The sequence below is a fragment of the Akanthomyces muscarius genome, chromosome 2 (assembly GCF_028009165.1).
Source record: "Akanthomyces muscarius strain Ve6 chromosome 2, whole genome shotgun sequence".
Lineage (NCBI taxonomy): Eukaryota > Fungi > Ascomycota > Sordariomycetes > Hypocreales > Cordycipitaceae > Akanthomyces > Akanthomyces muscarius.
In genome coordinates, this window is record NC_079242.1 from 1,605,766 (window position 1) to 1,617,845 (window position 12,080).

Consider the following 12,080-nt stretch of genomic DNA (forward strand, 5'->3'; position numbering starts at 1 on the left):
GCAGGCTCTTGCTTCACTCACGTTGTGCGAGCATGCCGCCGCACCTCCCCGCCTGGTATCCTGCTCATAATAAAGGGACGATGCCCCAGGGAAACAGCATTTCCAAGCATTAGCACTGCACCCTATGGAAACTTCGCCGAACCTACCTAAAATCTTAAACTTTCTTCTCCTAAGGTTGCCTCTCAGACCCTTACCTCACTAGTACTACGCGAGCATCCTTAGGTACCAACCAGCCACCGTCTCCTTCACCGACTTCAGAGACCGACCGCTCTCTGAACCAGGGGCAGCCAGGCCACCTCCTGTCGTCGTCCCGATAAAGGACACGCGACTGAGCCCTTGTTTACCTTTTGTAACTCTAATCTTCACAATTTTCACACCATGTCAGCAATCAATCGGTCCCTGGAGCAGAGCAGGCTCGAGATTATGATTCTCGCCATTGGCGTCTTGGTCCTCGTCTCTCTGCTCGGCCTTTTTGTCTTTATCAATCTCCGGTTCAGACCGCACTACGAGCGCAAGGCGCGGCAAGATGACTACGGCTACGAGGAAAAGCCCGTGTACAGCGACAAGTGGGAGGTGTCATAGAGGGACCTGCTTTCGCCCGGGACGACCCCACGCGACCACGCTGGTACCTTCATGGAATCGGTTCGTCGCCGCAGTGTCTCGTTTGCCGACAATGCCAAGAGGGAGCTAGCCACCCTGACGCGCCGCGTCACAGCGTCTGCCTCAGTCGACGCAGCCGCCAGCGGACAGGACACCAAGTCCCTTCCAGGATCAAGGCGCTTCCAGCTTGTGCCATCTACCAACAGAGAAACCACCACTCAGGAACCGGTCCAGGACGACCATGAGGATATGAAACCTGCGTCGTCTGGACACGGCGCAAGCCATGATGAAACTGGCCTGCAGATTGTTATGATATGATTGAATACCACTTGGCAAAGGGAAAAAGCAAGGAGCTGAAAAGGAATGCCGTTGATGGCCACTGTATTATCGTTTAAAAACATTTGGAGATGGTTGGTTGTGTTCGAGAGTCTTGTTGTACATTAAGAAAACTACCGAATCTGAAAGTCGCCCGAGACGTCATCGCTCAGCGTCAAAGTCCGTGCTTCGAATATCGTGTTTCGCTTGCCGGCCCTACCCATCCCTCCAAAATCTCCATTTTGTACATGTCTATGTTGTTCTGCGATGCAGCTTGTCGCCTCGATTCGTCTATGAGCTCTTCTTGAGGTCGCGCGCAGCCTGCTTCAGGTTAAAGTTGCACTCCTCGTATGCGCGGCCAGCGCCAAAGCCGGCGCCGATGAAAGCGGGCCAAGCTCTGCGACGGAACAGAATGACGGAGAAGACGACGCCGAATCCGAGGCCGATGCTGGACTTGACGAGGAGGTTCGACAGGCAGCGGTCCCACTAGTATTCGCACAACCATGTTAGTATATTCGACATCCATTCGCTCTGTCTTGCGTCTTGCTCAGTCGTGCGGTCTGGGGTGGTAGGCTACCTTTTCGTTGAGCAGAGTCTCGCTCACGGGTCGGGAAATGGCGCTCGAGGGAGCTGAGGCGGCAGTGTTGGTATCGGCCATCGTGAATGAAAGTCTAGCATGCGCGCGAAAGCGTTAGAAGTGGACGCTGGCAATTGGGCTGTCATAACGTACCTATTGGATGCAATTGAGCTCGGCAAAGGGGGGCAATGGGAGCTCTCAAGCTTGCTTCTGTGACAGCCAAACCTGACGAGAAGCAGCCGGTCGATGGTAGGCCATTTGGCGTCCACACCCGAAGGCGGTGAGGAGAACCCATTTCCAGTTTGGGACGACCAGGCTGGCAGAATTTCGAAATTTTGGGCTGCCGGTGTGGGGCAGTTTTTACAACTGCAAGAACATTTTCCTAGCTTTGCGTTGCAGCAATTGCGCATTTCTTCCTCGTTTTTGGCATGAAATCGGTGCCTTGGGGAAGAGTATCTCTGGAATGTATTGATTGAGTGCTCATGATTATGACAATGGTAGGTCCCCACCAAAGCGCTTCCTACGCATGCAAAACAAACTAAGACTCTTTTTCCAACAGGACGCCGACAATCTTATCAAGATTGTACGAGGGCTGGACCAGAGCGGTCCTGGTGAGGACGGAGGGAATTTGGACCTCCTCTGGTCCAAGCTGGTCACATCCTCGGATGAATCATTCCATGCCGCCGAGGAGAGCACGCTCCGATGGCTGCTCAAATCCATGAACGGTAATGCGACGGCCGCCGAAGCTATGCGCCGCCATCCATTGACCTGGACCATGCTGGATTGTGTATTCACACGGATCCCCCTCTTCTCTCTCGCCAAGTCTCTGGCAGATAGAAAGTTCGTCGCAGTCCTCCAACAAACTTTCAAGGACATCGCGACTGTCGCCGGCGACACCACTCAGCACACCGCCAAGAAGCGAAAACGAACATCGTCCGCACAGTTTGGCAGCGAAGAAACGAAACAGCCACCCGGGTGCCTTGTTACTGCGGCGTCGTTATTCAACACGCTGAAATCGCTACTGAGCCGCCTCGACGACGCGACAGCTACGACCGCCCGAGACAACATTGGTGCTGAGCACATTAGATCCTTGTTCTGTATGTCGGCTACAGATACGGCTGCACTTCTGGCGCCCGCGTTTCTCGTCTGCCAGACCCTTATTGAGACGGAAATGTACGACCTAGAAGGCGCTGAAGAATGGGTCACGGTCGCGTCGTCGCTCTGGAACCTACATATGCAGGGCACTGACGACACATCCGAGGTCGCCACACACCTATTCACCACACCGGCCTCCATCTTAAGCATCTTGGAAAATCTGTCCGAGAAGGGGACCAGCAGTGCCCCGACCGGACTAAAGACGAAATGGAGCGCGGATTTACAGGAATTTCTTCAGCGCAGCTTGATTCTTCCTTGCCGAACGACATTCCTCAACCGACAAGACTTTGCTGCTGTTACCCGTGCGTTGGACGTATCTCAGGCAAGAATTCACATGACGGCACCTTCACTGTACTTCTTAGCCGCAGCGTCCTCGGATACGAGGGCCGAGGGCGAAATGCGAAAAAACACCGTCGAGTGGATGAAGCGAGTCTTTGAGGAAGTTGAAAAGGCGGTGCATAACAATCCTGACCGAAACACTCTAATTGAACTTGTAATCCGCCAAGCGATCGATAAATCGACACCAATCGACGTAAAGCATCTGCGAGCGATTGCCCGCGGCTACGTCTTGGAGAAAGTACCCACGGACTGGACACTGCTTGGCAGCATTGTTACTTGTGACCCAGCAGTATTCCAAACCAGCGGAGATGGCAGCGATTTGTTGGCGTCGATCTGCCAGGAGATTTCAAAGTGTTCTTTGAAAAAGTCTCAGCAGCCAATCGCCGAGGTCCTTGGTGCTATACGGCAAAGCTTCGTAATCCGTCGCGATCTGGTAGCATTCTTACAGCTCTGGTTTTCGGAGCTAAGCAAGGCCGAGGGGAGCGAGCAAGTGGAACAATCGCCATGGTTTGGACAGGGTCCGAGGAATTACAAGGGCGAATGCTTGCATGACTTGATTGAGAAGGAGTTGAGCGCGTCTCAGCTGTCCGAGTTTGTTGGCTGGCTAGACTCACAACCCACGCAATCCAGCCCCAACTCTCTCTGCACGATCAACGACACAATAGCCGAGGGCTTAAAACGAGAGACGTTTATTGACGTGGTTGGCCTGAGACTGTTCCAAATAACGTGGACTGCCTGTGCCGAGCTACCGGATTTGCCTGCCAGATGGCGCATCAGCTCAAAAACTATGCAATGGGCAAAGCCTGAGGAGAAGGTTGCTATCTGGCAGTCATTGAAGGACAAGGTAAAGCAGACTCTAAAAAAGAGAGCCCTGGACGCCGCGGAAACCTTTGAATGCTTCCGCTTCTGCTACAACGCGTGGGACGCTTTGGCCACGGACACCGATACAGTCAAGGAACCAGCCAAGCTGATACAGAAATTCTCTGAGCGTCTTTCCAAAAAACTCATGTCCTCGCCCTCAATCCAGGAGATTACAGTCCTGGACAGAGCTGAGTCTGGGGTCAGCATATTTGAAGATGAAATACCGGCGTCCTGCTATCTTGACGTCTTCCTTTCTGGCGGTAGTCGATTCAACCGGCTGTTCTCAATGGCAAGCGACGACGTCTCTGAGCCTTTGAAAAATGCAATGACCGGCTCTGGACTAGACACTAAGGACAAGCAAGTCCTCTGGCAAAAGCTCCTCTCGAACGACATGAATCTCAACGAGGCAAAGCTTGCGCGAACACTAGTTGATCAAGTTATTGAAGCACTGGGCCAATCTGGCAAAGAGAAAGGCTGGCTCGATAACGATACTACCCTCACTCTGCAGATCCTGAGCCGCATTCCGCTCGACAGCTTTAACCGCTGGCAACGAGAGAAGGTCATGAATACGCTGAATGCGAATACTGCTGGAATGATTAAATCGCCCAAGAAGACGCTTCTAGCATCATGGAAACAAATTCTGAGTCTCACAACCAAAATGATGACCCGAGCGACATTCTACGACGAGATGACATTTGACCGTCTTGTCCAGCTGGCCGAAGCCGTTTCTGTGTGCATTGCAAAAACATCTCCTGGCGACGAAGAGATTCTAGAGATGATCGAGCGGTTTATACAAATGGCGTCTGCGACGATTCGGCAGATGGCAGATCAGGTGGACGAGAGAAGTACAAAGTATTTCGGCGACTGCTCTACATATATTGCCGCGGCGACCGCAAGCAAGTCTAAGAAAATGTCCGGTCTTCATTACTCTTTGATCAAATCATTGATTTCGGTCGTCGCCCGATCACCAAACTCGCAGGGCAATAAAGAGCTTACTAAACTCGTCACAGAGGGCCAAGGCATGCTGGGTAGAGCCATCATGTCTGTCATTGACCCTCTGATCACGGCGGGGGCTCTTGCGGAGAAGCCTGGCTCGGATGAGAGGCTACTGATTCTGGCAGCAGCTGGTGCAGCGCCATCGGCTGCTCCGCTGGCCCAATTTTACAAGGGCAAGCCTGCGGCTCTACAGACATTTGCGGACAACTGCAGCAGCAAAATGACAGAGGGTGATATCATCGCCTGGAAAGTCCAGATTCTGTTGCGCAACGAGTTGCCTACGGCCTTCCAGTTGCCCGCCCCCAAGACCTTTGACCTGCTCTCACCCCTCCCGCAGAAGCTTCGACATCAGCTCCTCCGTGATTTTGCCAACTCAATCACCAAGTCGTTCAGAGTGCAAGAAAAGGTGGCGTATTTGCGAGACCTGGTCGACGCGATGCGCGCCGGGTGTTTCACGGATGGCCAGACCCTCGCTATCCAGGAGGTTGTCAGCCAGATTATCGGGTCGCCAGAGTACACGGGCAAGTTTGACGGCTACGATCTTGCCGCGGCCTACAGTGAGATTGTGACGGTTCTCAGCAAAGCCCCCGCGCCGGGCAACGTGAACCTGTGCCGTACGCTCTACTCACTTCTCGAGCGGAAGCCGCACGCAGTCAGCCAGTGGGACGTTGAAGCCACATTGAGCACAATCTGCGACCTTTCTCCCGCGCAAGAAGAGTCTGACGAAACGCAATTGCCGTATGTCTGGCAGTGCAAGCTCACCGATGTGATTATCAAGAAGCACAGGCTGCGTCTCGAAGGCCATTATCACCTGCTCCTGACCATCCTGCAGACATTGCTGGACCGGCTCGTCATTCATGAAATTGGGGCAGGAGAGTCATCGGCCTCTCAAGAGACAAAAGCACATGCGTACGCGCGTCTCATCACACTCGTCTGCGAGCCTACCGCAGGTGCCGTGTCTCGCACGCAGCACCAGAGCTCTCTGGACTCGGCAACGGATGCGGCCAAGCGCTCTGCTGGCCGCCACATGCATCTGGTCCTCATGCAGTACGTCAAGCTGCAGCTCACAGAAAATGTCCCGCGGCCCATCCGCGAGGCGCTGGAGCCTGCAATGAACTCTATATTTGACATTACACCACCAGAGGGCCGCAAGATTCTCAACGACGCAATGGATGCAAGTGGCAGGGCCATCTTGCGAGAAATGTTTAAACGCTATGTCAAGTTTGGTAAATGGAGCGGAGTTTAAAAGGTGCAAAAAAAATGAAGAAATGTACATAAGCATTATGATATACAAATATTGTTCTATTAGATATACGCGCGCGCGCGATGTTTTCTTGCCCCAACTTAAACTTAGGTTTCATTCGTCTCGTTTCGTGAATTACTTTTTGATGTTGGTTTAGGCGCTGGGCTGGCCGCGCTTCTTGCCAAAGCTGCGAAAGGTGCTGACGTGTTCGTACTGTACGAAGATCCAGACGAAGGGCACCAGCCACGCGCCAAGGGTGTCGAAGATCCAGCTGTTGCGGAACGAGCCGCCGATGACGCCGAAGCGCATGAGGTCGCCGAGCCAGTTGACCACAATCATGAACTGACCCGCCTCGAGGCCGCGGATGGCAGCCTGCGCCACCTCCTCGGGCGTCTGCTTCGGGTCAGCCTTCTCGAGCTGCTTGGTGACGTCGGGCTTGGTGCGCTCCTCGACCTCGTACCCGGGCGAGAGGATGGTGCCCGGGAAGACGATATGGACCTTGACGTCCTGCGGATAGAGCATGACCTCTTGCGAGAGCGTGTCGGCGAGGCCGCGCAGCGCCCACTTGGCGGGGGCGTAGCCCGCGTAGCCGGGGATGGTGTAGAGGGCGGCCACGCTGGACGTCATGACGAGGTGCTTCGCGGCGCGCTTCCCGACGGGGGCGTCGGGGGCGAGCCAGGCGCGCAGGATGGCATGCGCCATGTCCGAGGTCCCGTGGAAGTTAATGTCCATCTGCCGGCGCAGCTCTGCCGCGTCCAGCTCGATGAAGAGCTTGGGGAACGCGGCGCCGGCGATGCACCAGACAATGTCTGGCGCGCGGCCGCCGTTCCAGGTTGTGGCATCGGCAACGACGGAGTCGGCGTAGGAGGGGACGGAGACGTCGGCGGTGATGTAGTGGAATCGTTGCGTCGAGGGGTTCTTGGCAGCGGCCTAGGGGAAGAAAGAGAGGAGACTGTTAGCGATGGCTCTTTGAGGAGGCAAGGCGGGTGTGCAAACACATACCTTGACGGACTTGATGGCTTCTTCGAGCTTGGCTGCGCTGCGGGAGACGAGGATCAGGTTGGCGCCCTTGGCAGAGAGCTGTGTTGCCGCGGCAAGGCCCATGCCCTCTGATCCGCCGGTGATCAGGACTGTCTATAGGGAGAGTGTCAGGAGCTTGGTGCAGAGATGGCGAGATTAAGGGTCCTTTTCTCCTACCTTGCCGTCCACTGGCATCTTGTTGCCGCCAAAGAGACCCATTGTGCTTGCGACTGCTAGTGTAATGACCAGCGTGACTGAGATCCAGAGAATTGGCGACTGTAACAGCGCCATCCAGGCTATTCAGGAATTCTCGGCGAATGTGATTGCTGGTGTACCTGGGGGGCTGAAGCTCGTTGTTGACGGATGTGAGCTATCAGAGGGTAGCGGCGACGCCAAAGCTCCACAGCAAACCGCTAACAGGACAGCTGCCTGCTCAACTTCATCTCAACCACAACGAATGCGACTCACTGTAATACCCTGCGCATCTACAAGAGGGTTGCGCGATGCGAGCTTGCTTACAAGTTATCGATCAGATATCTGCAAACAGTCACTGCTTCCTCGGATTTCCATGTGCTAAAGCCGTTATCCAACGTCGCGCAAAGCCCGTCAGGTTCGGAGCCTCGACGCGACGCCATGTCGAGCGGCGACGGGGATCAGCTTGTGGTTCCGAAGTTTGGGTCGTTTAAATCAAAAGAGAGCAAAGAGAAACCCAAAGACCCAAGTGATAGCCGCAAGAGAGACTCTCGCGGTGACAGGAAGAAGCGCTCTCATCACGATGACAGGCATGAGCGCCACCGCCATGACGGCAGCAGAGAGTCTAAACGACGAAGAGAGCGCCCTCGGTCCCGTGAGCGCGAACGCAACGCAGAGAAGAGGCCCGTGGAGGATAAGCCGTCCTCGCACGCATCAGGACCAGAACTGTTCGTAGTCGACACCAAGGGCGATCCGCTAATACGAAGATATGGGACCCTGGACAGGTCGCAGGTACCTGCCTATTATCGCCATGGTCGTGGGCGAGTATTGGGTACATCTGGTTGGCTAGTGATATACCATGATGGCCCCAATGATACCTTCGGCCTGCGCATGCCCGGACAGGGTCCGCCACGATTCAGAGACCGAGACGGGCTCCGCTCGAAGCGGCCGCTGGCTCACGCACATCCCATTCCGCTGAGGAAGCGCCGAGGAGCGACAGCCGGAGAGAACGACGCAGACGAAGGATTCTTGTCTTTGAAGAGTTCAAAGAAGCAAGTTCAAAAAGACGGTTCTTCTGATAGCGAACAAGAGCCCTCGTATCGATCGATAGAGGGCAAAGCCAAACCAAAGGACTACGACAGCGGCATGGACTCGGACTCGGATGCCGCGTCGAGCGAGGTAGATGGTGTAGAGACGAGCAACCCCCTTCAGTGGAAATCTATACAGCTCAACCGCCGCGTCAAGGAGAATCCCGAAGATATAGACTCCTGGCTGGAATTGGTAGAGCACCAAGACGAGCTGCTGCGCGCCAGCTCCGCAGAGGGCACGGCTCCGGATAACGAGTCGCACAGCTACATAGAAATCAAAGTGTCCATACTGGAAAAGGCGCTGCCTAATGTACGGGATGCCGTGGACCGAGAGCGTATTCTCGTGCCGTTGATGCGCGAGGGTGTCAAGATCTGGAGCACCAAGATCGCGACCAAGCGATGGGCTGAGCTGGGCGGTCGAGCGGACTCGCATGCCCTGTGGCGGGTACGGCTCGAGTTTGCCATGACGAGCATTACCGGGTTTGACTATACCAGTGTCAAGGCGATGCTTCTCGAACGACTGCGACATGTCCTGTCACTGGGGAAGGACGACACACGAGCATACCTGGAGGTGACGGAGGTGTTTCTGCTGGCCACCAGATTTGTACACGATGCTGGCTACAAGGAGCTAGCAGTCGCGGCCTGGCAGGCTACTCTGGAGCTTACCTTTTTTCGGCCCGAGGAGGCCCATGCTGCTGCTGTGCATGATTCTGTGCCGGACTCGTTTCAGGAGTTTTGGGAGAGCGAGGTGCCGCGCATCGGTGAGGCGGGTGCGTCTGGATGGAAGCACTATGTGGCTGCGGATGGACAGGAGGAGCCGCCAGAGCCTGCACAATCTCGTATAGCGGCGGCCCGGTCGCGGAATGCCTTTGAGGCTTGGCCCCAGCTCGAGGTTGCCCATGCAGATGCGGCCAAGCTGCCCGCAAGGACAATGGACGAAGGTACAGAGGATGACCCGTTTCGGGTCGTGACCTACACCGACATTGAGCCATTCCTGTTCATGGTCCCGCAGCCTCTTGTCTCGAGCATAAGCACCTCGCTTTTGGATGCGTTTCTCATTTTTTGCGGCTTGCCACCTGCTTCATCCAGCCCCTGGGCCAGAACGCTGTACAGAGACCAGCTCCTCGCTCCTGCGGGGAGCAACATATCCAGCGTGGACATTAACGATGCAAAGCCAGAGCTGCAGGAAGACGATTCAATTGTGCGCCGCCCGCCGCTCTTCCATCGGCCCTACAGCGCCTTTGCGATATCTTCCGCGCTGCTGTTTCCTGGACAGAACTGGTTTCCGTATCTGCAGTCCCAACTGCAGAGCACACTGGTGGATGGCGGCTGGCTGGAGACTACGCTCGGCCAATTGATCTTTTCGGCTGGGTGCAGAGACGTGGCGGAATATTACCTGGCCTTTGCGTTTGCGCGGGATGCGTCGTCTTTGAAGAAGACGGCCAAGAAGCTACTGAAGCAAAGTCCAGACGATGCCGCACTCTATAACGCGTATGCGCTCGCGGAGCATGCGAGAGGAAACAGCGACGTGGCGGCAAACGTCCTCGAGTCAGCATTAGCGTCTTCGTTGGTGAGTCTCCCAATTTTTTATGAGGTTAATTGTTCCACAGGTTCTAACACGGTTGCAGCTTGCCCAACAAAGTAGTCGCTTTCGACTGCACCATACTGCGGCATGGATGGCACTCGTAAATGGAAATCTCGACTCTTCCAAGCGGGCTCTCTGCGCCGTCGGTGCCGCACAAGCAGAGATGTCGTTTGCCGATGTGCTTAAAGCCAGCTCTGCGTTTTCGGGCAGCATGGCGGAGTCATTGTCCATGGGTGACATGGAGTCCGCGGAAACAGCAGCCGAATGTACCGTGCTACACAGCTACTTGACCAGCAGCGAAGCATCCGAGCCCATGTCACTCTCACAAGGCAATATATCCGCGGCTATGCAGACATTGGACTCTGCAGTCCAACAACTCTCGCTGCGCGGACACGGCAGCTCTCCCGCCTGCGAGCGTCTCGTCCAGTTTGGCGCCCATCTCCTATACCTCCACGCTACAAAAGGGTACGTTTTGATAGCCATGTTTCCATATTCTACGAGCACCAGAAATAGCAGCTAACCTTTTTTATTTTTTATTCTTCTACGTATAGGCCCCATCGGAGGGTCTACATTCGAGACCAAGCACGCACGCATCTGCGGAGCTTCCCCGCCAACGCCATCCTGCTGTCGGTGTTCGAGTGGTCCGACGCCGGCATGCGCATCGTCGACGAGACGCGCCAGCTGCTGCGCGACACGACGCTGCGGCGGCCCGCGGCGGACTGCGTGGGCAGCCGGCTCTTTGCCATCCAGCACGAGCTCGGCCGGGGCAACGCGCACACGGCCAAGGCGGCGTTTGAGCAGGCCGTCCGCAGCGACGCCTGCCGGTCCAGCGTGGCGCTCTGGGTGTGGTACATTCGGTTCGCGCACGCGCACAGGAAGCAGCTGCGTGGTGGCGGCAAGGGAGCGGTGGATGTGTTTTATCGGGCGCTGCGCCACTGTCCCTGGGCAAAGACGGTCTTTCTGGAGGCGTTTGAGACGCTTGCGAGGGACATGGCGGAGGATGAGCTGCGGTCTGCGTATGGCATGATGACGGCAAAGGGACTAAGGGTACACGTTGAGCTGGATGAGGCTGTGGGGAGTCGGGGCAGGGTTGGCGAGGGCACAGGGTAATCAAGGGTGTATTATGGTGCATAGTGTTGAATATAGTACATGGTTTGTACAATAATTTGTCTTATTAGGGAAGCTACATCTTGAAGGGCAGCGTACTGGGGGCGGTCGAATCGTAACTAAGCCTGTTCACCGTATCAATTCAATAGGCTACCCTTTCAAAAGGCTTGCTTTGTGTGAGAGAATCTTGAGGACTGGCACCCTTGGAGATGGGGCACTGATGTCGGGTTAAAAGACACCGAGTAGGAATAGCAGTGGCGAGCATGACTTGATTGAAAGGCCGATTGTGCACTCCTGCCTATTGAACTTCAAACTGCAAAGGCCTTCGGAGGCTCGAACATTGTGCTTGGCATTATGCGAAGCCCCGGGTTTACGTCAGTAAATGCAGGTGCGGCCGCGCCGGGGGTGTGGCGATTGTCTCTGTGGAGGGTTGATTCAAAATCTCCAGCTACATTGATTCCGGATCTGCGTTCGGAGGGGGATGTATCGCAGATCATCCGAGCTCCGACAGGAGAAGATGAAACTTTCGAGAGAAGAAAATAAAACGTCCTCACCACGGAGATGGAAACTGGTTAGTACGGGCGATCCCAAAGCGAAGCTTGTACAAAGCCGATGATGGGCACCACTGAATAGAGTTTTTTTGTTTTGTTTGCTGATGATGATGGGGGCCCGAGAGCAGGCAGGCGAGAACGGCTTTACAGCAATAGTGTCGTTTCTAGCGCCGCCCGCCGTTTCTTTTTTAGCTCTCCAGTGTCCTTACGAGCTTACCGCTGCGCTGGCATAACGGTGATTTGCTTTGACGTTTTGGGGGATGGGGTGGTGCAAGGCTGCCCGCATCGGATTTACACTACCCAGCTAGCCCAGCTTATTCCGATCCAGCCATGTCGATCTCTTTTCCCACTTTGCTGTCTCCGCGCAGCTGAATTCGGGTTTCTTGCTTTTTCTTGACTTTTCAAAGTACCGAATGTGGAGAAAGGACTGAACTCGTACGGAGTAGAATCA

The 12,080-nt window shown here is 55.2% G+C and overlaps 5 protein-coding genes across 5 annotated transcripts; 3 read left to right on the forward strand and 2 right to left on the reverse strand.

Annotated features, from left to right (window-relative positions):
* Positions 1-378: 378 nt before the first annotated feature.
* LMH87_003635 (uncharacterized protein) lies at positions 379-918 on the forward strand (the record flags this gene model as incomplete). The annotated part of the gene is made up of 2 exons (XM_056194736.1): positions 379-554; positions 657-918. The coding sequence occupies 2 exons, from the start codon at positions 379-381 to the stop codon at positions 916-918; spliced, it is 438 nt and encodes a 145-aa protein (XP_056048435.1).
* Positions 919-1,206: 288 nt separating this feature from the next.
* On the reverse strand, positions 1,207-1,870 carry LMH87_003636 (uncharacterized protein; the record flags this gene model as incomplete). Its single annotated transcript, XM_056194737.1, has 4 exons — positions 1,207-1,401; positions 1,493-1,586; positions 1,646-1,702; positions 1,857-1,870. The coding sequence occupies 4 exons, from the start codon at positions 1,868-1,870 to the stop codon at positions 1,207-1,209; spliced, it is 360 nt and encodes a 119-aa protein (XP_056048436.1).
* Positions 1,871-1,986: 116 nt separating this feature from the next.
* Positions 1,987-6,089, forward strand: LMH87_003637 (uncharacterized protein; the record flags this gene model as incomplete). Its single annotated transcript, XM_056194738.1, has 2 exons — positions 1,987-1,989; positions 2,052-6,089. 2 exons carry the CDS (start codon positions 1,987-1,989, stop codon positions 6,087-6,089), a joined length of 4,041 nt encoding a protein of 1,346 aa, XP_056048437.1.
* A 150-nt stretch (positions 6,090-6,239) lies between these two features.
* Positions 6,240-7,325, reverse strand: LMH87_003638 (uncharacterized protein; the record flags this gene model as incomplete). The annotated part of the gene is made up of 3 exons (XM_056194739.1): positions 6,240-7,016; positions 7,089-7,220; positions 7,284-7,325. 3 exons carry the CDS (start codon positions 7,323-7,325, stop codon positions 6,240-6,242), a joined length of 951 nt encoding a protein of 316 aa, XP_056048438.1.
* A 414-nt stretch (positions 7,326-7,739) lies between these two features.
* Positions 7,740-11,081, forward strand: LMH87_003639 (uncharacterized protein; the record flags this gene model as incomplete). The annotated part of the gene is made up of 3 exons (XM_056194742.1): positions 7,740-9,956; positions 10,015-10,436; positions 10,523-11,081. 3 exons carry the CDS (start codon positions 7,740-7,742, stop codon positions 11,079-11,081), a joined length of 3,198 nt encoding a protein of 1,065 aa, XP_056048439.1.
* Between the last annotated feature and the right edge of the window lie 999 nt (positions 11,082-12,080).